Source organism: Notolabrus celidotus, chromosome 11, assembly GCF_009762535.1.
Source record: "Notolabrus celidotus isolate fNotCel1 chromosome 11, fNotCel1.pri, whole genome shotgun sequence".
Classification (NCBI taxonomy): domain Eukaryota; kingdom Metazoa; phylum Chordata; class Actinopteri; order Labriformes; family Labridae; genus Notolabrus; species Notolabrus celidotus.
In genome coordinates this window covers 3,414,650-3,424,236 of record NC_048282.1, presented here as the reverse complement: position 1 = coordinate 3,424,236, position 9,587 = coordinate 3,414,650, and the positions used below count along the sequence as shown (strand labels likewise).

Sequence of the window (9,587 nt, the reverse complement as noted above, 5' to 3'; positions counted from 1 at the left end):
TGCTGAACTGCTTTGAATTTGTGTTGTTTTATTATTATTATTTTGTTCTCTTGGTTTGATTGACTAAAACATTTAGTAATGCTTGTAAGCCCAGCTGTTGCGGGCATGTTGTAAAGCGATGTTATGATGAGCTTTACAGTGACCACAGCCATGTGTGCGTAACGCTGTGCCAGTTTGCACCTGCCTTTCAAACGTGCTAAATATAGACGCAAATACAGCGCGCACTTCACATCTGCTTCAGGTTTGATAAATCACATTGCGTGTGCTAAATGATTACATTTGCATCTCCTCCTCCCAGTATTTTGCGCGTCCAGATGATCTACATGTATTCTGCATATTCATGAAGGCAAACACACTAAATGATTTGTGAGTGCTATTTTGCTCATTTGAAAGACGCAATCCTCGGTGCTCCCGGTTAGTACGTCAGCTTTACGCGCGCTATCAAGTTTGCACGTGTTTTTATACACGCAAACCTTTAGTAGATCGGGCCCAAAGTCACTAAATTGACAACACTGATTCCGCCTACCTCTCACCCTGCGACATGGTTGGCTGTTCAATCCCGTCTTCTTCTTCTTCTGTTCAATGTTGGGTGGCAACTAGCGTTTAAAGCACACAAGTGCCTCTTCCCTTTCTAGTGGTTGGGGGTTGTAATTACAGGTTTTAATATCTCAAATTTGTATTGAACATTTGTTGTATTTATATTGAGAACAATTATATCGCGATAATTTTGGTTATTGAATTATCGCCCAGCCCTATGTCTGTGTAGTTTGTTTTTTTCAAGCTAATTCCTGTCTAAATCTTTGTTGTTCTGAGAAGTTTATCAGTAGGGTTTCCTCCTGCTTCACTTAAATTCAGAGAGAAATAATCTGACTCTTAATGACCTTTGTTGATTTATCATTTAGGAGTTTGTGCTTGAAATGTCTCCTCTCAGGAAATGAATCATTCTTTTCTTTACACCGACTCGTCATGCAGCTGCATAAGATATGAACGTCTTTCTGAACTGCACTGAACTCCACTCACACAAGATATTCCAAGACATAGAGAATAAAAAACTTTATTAAAAATCTTTTCTTTAAATTACAAAAGTAAAATTTAATATATTCATTTGTTGAGTTAAAGCAGACCAAGATTTCTATCTGACCTTGGTCATGTCGGGCCACTCATGATTGTCTATCAAATAATGGTTCAAGAGCAATCAAGGCATTTTATAAAATAAAAAGACTTTCAGAGTCTGCTCTTGTGTCGGTATCAAACAGAGGCTCATTGTGAATTGGTCAAACTATTACAGACGAGAACCTCTGAAGTCTGAGGTCCTCGTCTAATTTTGAAGTAGTTCTTTGGAGCGCTGTCATCTTTTGATCCCACTCACGTTGACTTCTCTTGCAAAGTCACTTTAACTCTGTGATCCTCCTTGTGCTGTCCTGCTCCTCCTCTAGCAGTCTCCATCTCTGCATTTTTGACTCTTAACAGCTGGAGGCCCTGTCCACAGACCAGCACCCATCCCCTCGCCTCTGCTTGTTTCTCATCACTGGTTGAACCAACATGGTGACCTGACCCACTCTCAACTTCATCAGGTTCTCCTCTCTTGGCCTCATCAGCTGTCTCCTTATCCTCATTGAATCTCCCTCCTGTCTCACACCTCATCCTTAAACTCGTGGGACCCCCTTTCTGCCCCACTTTTGCAATCTCCAGCTCAGACTCAAACCCTGTTTTCCTCTTGTCATCTTCCTCCTGCTGCACCATCATCTCTCCCTCCCACACAGCAAGTCCTGCAGCATCTGCAACGTGGGAGTACACCGCCTCCCTGTGGTTTATACCGGCACTGCTGAACTTCCACAGGCAAACCCTCTGATCTGAAGAAGTGGTGACCAAGAGACCGGGGCTCAGGAGCTTCAGGTCCGTCAGAGGGGCAGCGTGAGCCAGCAGGGTGTTGGACTGGGAGTGGAGATCAAGAGACATCTGGTTTAGAGCTGGAGGCTCAGACATCTGAGAAGACCCTCTGCTGCCCCCGGTCTTCCCTTCTTCTGGGTACTGCACCCTAATTGTGGACACCGTCAGCTGCCCATCATCCCCTCCGCCAGCAACAGTTACCAAGCAACGGTCCTCGTGTTGTCCCACATTCTCTCTCCAGACAGCCAATGAGTTGACGCCGCTCTGATGGGCGGGAATGAGGAGACAAGGGATTGGTGGAGTCAGGGTGCAGCTTGAAGAATCAGTTGATAAGAAGGAAGGCTCAGTCAAATTCCACACAGCAATTTTACCATCTGTTGCTGCGCTGCACAGCAGAGTATACCTGGAGACCCAAGGTGAACATGCTCATGTGAGATTCCTCTTTTAAGACTTCTAACAGCAAAAGCTTTCAGTTAAAGACAGAGTAATGTACAATGAAGACAAACATTTCTACAAGAATCAGTGATCTTGTTCATGAATAAGACTACTGATGACTTATAAAGAAGATACAAATTTCAGGTTTGAGAAATGAGGTCACCTGTTGCCTTGACTGTCCTCCAGGCTGCAGGTGGCGACACTGAGCACACAGCGCTGATGGTAAAATGTTTCCCATAACAAATCAATCTGACGTTTGACTTCGCTGACCGAGAAAAATCTGAAAGAAACAGTTATGAAGTTAAAAGATAGAAATGTGTAGAACCTGAGGACATCTTTACAATAAAAACAGCTGCATTTTAAATCTTTAGCTACATTCAAGCTGTATACTGCCTGCAGTTAAAACTTAAAAGGTGACATATCACGCTTTTTTCATCAATATATATTGGTCTAAGAGGTCCCCAAAACATGTCTTTAAAGTTTATGCTAAAAAAAAAACACTTTGAAATCAGATTTTGGTCTGCCTGAAAATCCCTCTTCTTCAGTCCTCCTCAGAACACTCTGTTTTCCCTCTGACCACGCCCCCTCAGGAAGTGGATGTGCCCTCGGCTCTCCAGCACGTTGATCTAATGTTTACATGTTGGCTGAATATACACGGCTGCTCACAGATCACATTACTTCATCTGATCCAGAATCTGATCCTGACGGAGAGGCGCCTGTAGCAGGACCTTCCTGAAGGATTGGTCATAGATTTAGTGTTTCTTGTTGTTTTATTTGTCAGTATGTAGACGTGTGTCTTGGTACACAGCTACGAACATATAGCTATGTGGCTATGCTAACTAGCGCTAGCACTTATCCATGATAAATAAAAATCATCCACTAGATCTTCAAATCTGCAGACGTGGGGAGTAAAACCGACCTCTACCAGAAAGGCAGCAGGACCTTTCTGAAGGATTGGTCACATATTTAGTGTTTCTTGTGTGTCTTGGTACACAGCTTCAGCTACAGCTATGAAGATGTAGCTATGTGGCTATGCTAATTAGCGCTAGCACTTATCCATGACAAATAAAAATCATCCACTAGATCTTCAAATCTGCAGACGTGGGGAGTAAAACCGACCTCTGCCAGAAAGGCAGCGGGACCTTTTCTGAAGGATTGGTCACAGATTCTGTGTTTCTTGTTGTTTTATTTGTCAGTATGTAGACGTGTGTCTTGGTACACAGCTACAGCTACGCTATGTGGCTATGCTAACTAGCGCTAGCACTTATCAATGATAAATAAAAATCATCCACTAGATCTTCAAATCTGCAGACGTGGGGAGTAAAACCGACCTTTGTGTTTATTAAGACAGCCTACAACTAGCATGCCTCCCTCCTAAGCTCCTTGTTAGCACACATGTGTGCAGGGAATGAAAAACGGAGGAGGGGTTGAGTAGTATTTTATACAGTCTATGGGCTGAACAAGCTCCGAGCTCTGACTCCGTGACAGACCGGATATTGTTGTTACGTAACAAAAACACGGAAGTCTGAAACGGCTCGTTTCACACACATTTACAGAAAGGTGGAGAAATCAGAACAGGGGCAGAATGGATTATTTTCATTCTCGGGGGGTTTGTAGACATGCCAGGGAAACATATTTCAGGTAGAGAACCATTAAAAAGTCAATTTTGCATGATATGTCACCTTTAACCCCAAAATGTCTCATAATCAATGCTTCCACTTTCAAAAGGAATGTTTAATTTCCTGTAGGAATGTCAACAATTAATCGATTAATTGTTAAGAACTTACTTTTTTTTTTAAACAAACATCATGTGGTCTCATATTTGGTTCAGCTACCAGGGAGGTGTTTTAAGTTTAAAGCATGTTTCATGTGAATCAGCTGATTGAAGGTGTTGCTCACAGTGGAGACACTCAGCTGGGGGCTGCGACTGAGTGACAGGTCTCCACAAGCACTTTTTTCTTCTCTGCCGCCGGACTGGTTGACACGGTTGCGCTCCTGGCTGACACCTGACCACGTTCACATGCTTATTTTTCTCAATAAGAACGAGCAAACTGGACACTGAGTCTGAAATGTAGCTCTAATGAAAGTTCAGACAGGAAGACTATAAAAGCAATCACAGCAGTTGTTTAACTCTCCTCTCTCTTGTTCAATAGCTCACCCGCCTACAGCTGTACGCTCCGGAGCTGCCATTGGTTAATCAGTGGCGGCTGTCAGCCAATAGCTCAGTGGCACGCCCTTATTGTCAGCCTATCAACTTTCTGCTGTGTGTCTCTCTCCAGCTAGTTCCTTCTTGCTTGATGGTGCACACCCCTCCATCTCCCCATCTCCACCTGGTCTCTGCAAGTCTTCAATTCCTAGAATTCATCAACCACCACCACCACCAGAGTCTGGACTCAAGGGGGATTTCTTCTGCTGCCAAATTCACACATCCTATGCTCACTAAATGATCCCCATAGAGTCCTTACTGTCAAGTTTCATTATTTTTAAGTTTTAATAACTAACTTTTAATCTTCAAACTGTGTCTCTCCTGATTGAAATATGTTTCTGTTCAGTTCCCTTGTTGAAGTCTGAGCCTTCACTTTTATGACTGTATGTCCGCGGAGATTATGAGCCTGCTCCACACGTTGATATTCAGCATTTTACATTTTAATCACCTTAATACGATCTGTAGATATTCAATACTGTCAGTTATATACATTGTATTGTGAAGGAAAATTTGATTGAGGGGAAAAACGCATTTGGCATTATATTTGACATGGAAAACGTTTACTTTTTTTAATGATTAATCAATAATTGATTGTTATTGAACTAATGGAACGTTTTTTCTTCTTCTAGATTTTTATACAAGTCAACATTACTAAAGCTCCAGAGAGGGAGGTGTAAGATGTTTCTACAGACACAAACCTAAGAGCTCCGTCACTGCAGGCGACCGCCAGAAGAACACTGCCTGGTGTTTCATCCACAGCCACTACACACATGTACCTGAAAGCACGGAGACAAAATTCAGTGAGGCTTGATCAGCAGTGTAAAATAAAAGGAAGTGTCTTAAATGAAAGGTTGGATGAATCGTACTTTCTCTGAATTCATTATGTTTGTAAAAGCATCTTGAGATAACGTTTGTTGTGATTTGGCGCTATACAAATAAAGATTGATTGATTGATTATTGTGTATGGACTTGCCTCGTCTCTGGGTCCATTTTCACAGTTTTGTGTCGGTTCCTCCGTCTCTCCCACTGGTCGTCCAATCGGTGACTGGCCACCTGGATCACCTGACAGGAAGGAATCTGTCTCTGCGTGTCCCAGGTGACCAACAGCCGGTAGCACTGCATCTGAGCTCGCCCACCGGCTGACACGAGCAGGGCGTGAAGAGACTGAGTCTGGTTTCCACTGCCTCCCTCTGGATGTGTTATTGATGTTATTGTTCGGACGCTTGAGATGTGGTCTGTAATGACGGACAGAACTTTGATGCTGCCGGAGTCGGGATTAATCGCCAGGACGGTTAAGCTGGTGTCCTCTCCTCCTGTCACCACGATCTCCCAGGAATCCTCTTCACTGTCCGTCATGTTTCCAGAACTCTTTGATTGAATCTGATTCCCAATTCCCCTGATCCTTCCTAGCCTGCAAACACACCCAATCCCCTTCCCATGGACACCCTCCCTCAGTCCCCATCCACCAGTCCTCCCTGCCCTCCCTGCCCAACTCGGTTCCTCTCCTGGAGGTTGTGAAGTCAGGACAGCTCCCTGTTTAATGAAGACCAGCGCTCCATATCCGGGCCACACTCCTTTATTTGATGGCCAGAGACTCCAAGAGCGATGCCCCCCACCACAAGGCACCGCTAACAGTTTCTCCTGCCTCACCGGGTCCCAGACGACAAACTGGACTGCATGAAAGCCCAGGATGACAAACCTGGCTTCTCTTCCCTTGTTTTCTGTCTTTTCTTCTTCTCTTTCAAAGCTCCCTTCCACTAAACCTTCTTTCACATTTGGACTTTTTGTCCTATAGTGGTTCTCAAATTCCCCTCTGAGCTCCTCCTCCTCTTTGTCTTCCACTGGAATGCCAGTTTCAAGAAACAAAACCCTCTCCAGCCACTCCATTCCCTTGCAGGCTCGCTGAACTCTGAGAACCTCCAGCTGAAGACTTTCTGGAACCTTTTCTTCAGGTTTTCCTCGTGGTGTTGGACACACTCTAAAGACCCTCACACAACCATCCCTGCCAGTGCTGTAGAGCAGTCCCTGGTGTTCACACACTGAAGTTACTCCCTGTTTTCCATGCACCCCAAACAAGCAGCTCAGTGAATGAAGTGTTTGGTCTTTCAGTTCTTTAATCTTTGGCTCTCCTCTTCCAATTCCAGTGCCGTCTCTACCCTCAGCTACCCGCCCTTCTTTAACAGTCTGAGTCCCGTCTGCCACCAAGCCCTCATTCATGTTCTTGTCATCCCCAAACTTTTGCTGGAATTTTCCTTCTTCCTGAAACAAAAGAAGAGACCCTCTCCTGTCCCCACAAACCCACAGCAGCCCCTGTGATGTGGAGTGGAGGAGCACAGCTGCTGTCAGCCAGCGTTTGGCACATGGAGGAAGAAAGAAAGGAGGGAGGGGATTTACACCAACAGTGATGGAACAGCTTTCATCCATCTCTACTTTTATGCACCAGCGATAGACGAGTCCTTCGGCTCCGGATGCGAGCAAATACAGACTCTCTTTTGCTTCTTGCCATATGAGACTGTGGATCTTCCCTGATCCACCAGTGAGAAGAATCCCACTCTGAGGTTGAGACATAGGGAACACCTGTATTGACCCACTGAGGTTTCCCACAGCACACAAACTTACTTTTGCTGTCGAGTCTTTCACTCTGATGGTGGTTGATTCCATCACACAATAAGACTGAAACTCAGAGGTCCCCTGCCAGACTATCTCCCACTGCCCAGCGCTGTACTGGTAAACGAGTCCTTGATCAGTGCACACCACAAATCTACTCTGAGTCCAGCCTGCATTTTCACTTTCTCCCCCTGCTATACAAACAACTTTAGGCAGACCTTGACCTGGGAACTTCAGATCAGTCAGCTTCTCTGTCACTGCTTCTTCTGTTGTCTCCTTCTTCTCTCCATTCCCTTCCACCCTCCACAACCTCACCCCTCCATCCGCTCCCCCTGTAGCGACCCATCTCTCTTCATCTCCTGTTCCCTCACTGACTGCAAGTGCACGAACCCCTCCTGCTCTGTGTCCCTTTAAAGTCCGGATCACTTTGCCTCCTCCGGCCCAGTCCCAGACTAAACAGGCCCCATCTTCCCCTGCACTAAATACTTTCCCTGATGAGAGATGTACAGAGAAGACCCTGGCCTGGTGTCCATATAGAACTCTTAAACAAGTTGGGTTCAAGTCTCCACATTTCCCTCCTGGTCCTCCTAACGCACCGACACCCCACAGCCGCACACTGCGGTCATCAGAGGCTGAAGCCAGCCACCCTTTCTCCTGGAGGTAAGAGATGCTGAAGATGACCCCGCTGTGGCCCAGCAGACGTCTCTCAACAGGAGCTTTGTGCTCAGACTTTTCATCTCCTCCTCCAGGCTTCCAAAGAACAAGCTGGTTAAAAACTGTCCCTCCTATTAAGACTGTATCTGCCCAGGATTCATGAACCAGAAGGAGGGCAGAGTACAGCAGACACCCCTCAAGACAGGACCGCTGAACCAGGACTTTTTTTGTGTTGATGTCCAGGAGTAGAGCACTGTTATGGGCTACAGCCACGCAGAGCAGTAAGTGCTTGTCTCCTGGAAGCCAGTGAACATCCAAAGCCCAGTCTTGCAGCTCCATGAGGGGACCCATAACTTCCAAGTGCACATGCTCCCTTGTCTGAAAATCCACATGAAGCCTCACCAGCCTCACAGCCTTGCCTCCAAACACGGCCAGGTCATAAAAGAAGGACCCCGAGGTGGAGGTCAGCTCTGTAAATTGAAAAGATGAGAAGTGAATTCATACAAAACATCCACCGTATAAAAAAGAGGCCTTTCAGAGTGAGTGAATGAATTACTTTAATGAGACAGTTCTTCAACAATGGCAAAAATGAAATCAAAAGTGTCTACAGTATCTTACTTGATTATTACATTTATTGATTAATGCATGTAAATCACTTCCAATGATGTCACTTAGCCCTAACCTTACATGTCAACATCACTTAACTCAAATTGGCATTTTTTTTTTTTTGTATGTGTTCACTTACAGGATATTAACTTAATAAAAAGAGAGCTGTGAAAACAAATACCAGCTTGTACAAACCATCATTCCTCTTCTCACAGGATCCTGTGGTAGAGCTCTGTGCTGGGACAGCTGTGGGATGTCTGGGTCTGATCCCATGGATTCGGTAGTGTTGGAGCACACTTAGTGACGCAGAGGCTTTAGGATGAGGCTGGAGACTGTAGACCGTCAAGACTGGACCCTCACCTGTCAATTAAGATGATCGTTTATGTGATCCTTAAAAGGGTTTTATCTATTTTTTTAAAAAGCAAGAAGCCAATTAAATCACCATTTATATAGATATATATACAAAACTAGAAATGATATGACAAAAGCTTATTTTACAGTATATTTTATTTTAAGATAAACAAGGTGTGATTGGCAAATTCTGTTATTAGTGCACAATAAATATCTTCTTTAATTAATATGCAAAAATGCTGCATACCTGTCAGAAGAAACTCATCCTGAAGAAACTCCAGAGCTGTTACTGGAGCTACCAGGGCTGTTGTCTCCATCTCCTAACGACTAACACACTTTCATTTCAAAATATTACATATGGTGCCTGAAACATATAAAGTTACAGTAAGTAAGTAAGTGAAAGTAAGTGAAAAACAAATGAGTTAGACAAGCATAAGCATGCGTTTGTTGAGAAAGTCTAGATGGAGAGCAGACATTAGCATTTTAGTTAGCAAAATAAGCTTACAGCTTGAGCACCTCTCGTGTCATTGTATGAATAAACATAAGCAAATTCTCTTTTCTAGATCCATCAATGCAGCTACATGCCTGACTTGTAAAAGCCTACACAGAAAAACACACATGTATTCAGAGTCTGCAATAAATGTTTCTATTTACATTCATGAACCGCAGTGTACTGCCCATGTGTGTCTCTTCTAACTTCCGTGTAGTTTAGCCAATCACGCTTCTGTAACGGCTTCCTGAAGGCTGATTGGTTAGAAAAAGATTTTCCGTGATTCTATTGGCCAATGCGAGACATGTGACCGACTATCGTAGAGTTGTGTTGCCTTCGGGTTTCAAG

The 9,587-nt window shown here is 44.3% G+C and overlaps 1 protein-coding gene across 2 annotated transcripts; it reads right to left on the bottom strand.

Moving 5' to 3' along the window:
- Positions 1–1,036: 1,036 nt before the first annotated feature.
- wdr6 (WD repeat domain 6) lies at positions 1,037–9,493 on the bottom strand. 2 transcript variants are annotated; one of them, XM_034695248.1, is made up of 7 exons: positions 9,404–9,493; positions 8,997–9,113; positions 8,594–8,758; positions 5,505–8,262; positions 5,230–5,307; positions 2,489–2,605; positions 1,037–2,293 (listed from the first exon to the last, which is right to left on the bottom strand). In XM_034695248.1, the coding sequence occupies exons 2-7, from the start codon at positions 9,064–9,066 to the stop codon at positions 1,366–1,368; spliced, it is 4,116 nt and encodes a 1,371-aa protein (XP_034551139.1). In that variant the 5' UTR covers positions 9,067–9,113; positions 9,404–9,493; the 3' UTR covers positions 1,037–1,365. The 2 variants fall into 2 exon arrangements, with proteins under 2 accessions (XP_034551139.1, XP_034551140.1); XM_034695249.1 differs by having other exon boundaries at positions 9,255–9,436.
- Between the last annotated feature and the right edge of the window lie 94 nt (positions 9,494–9,587).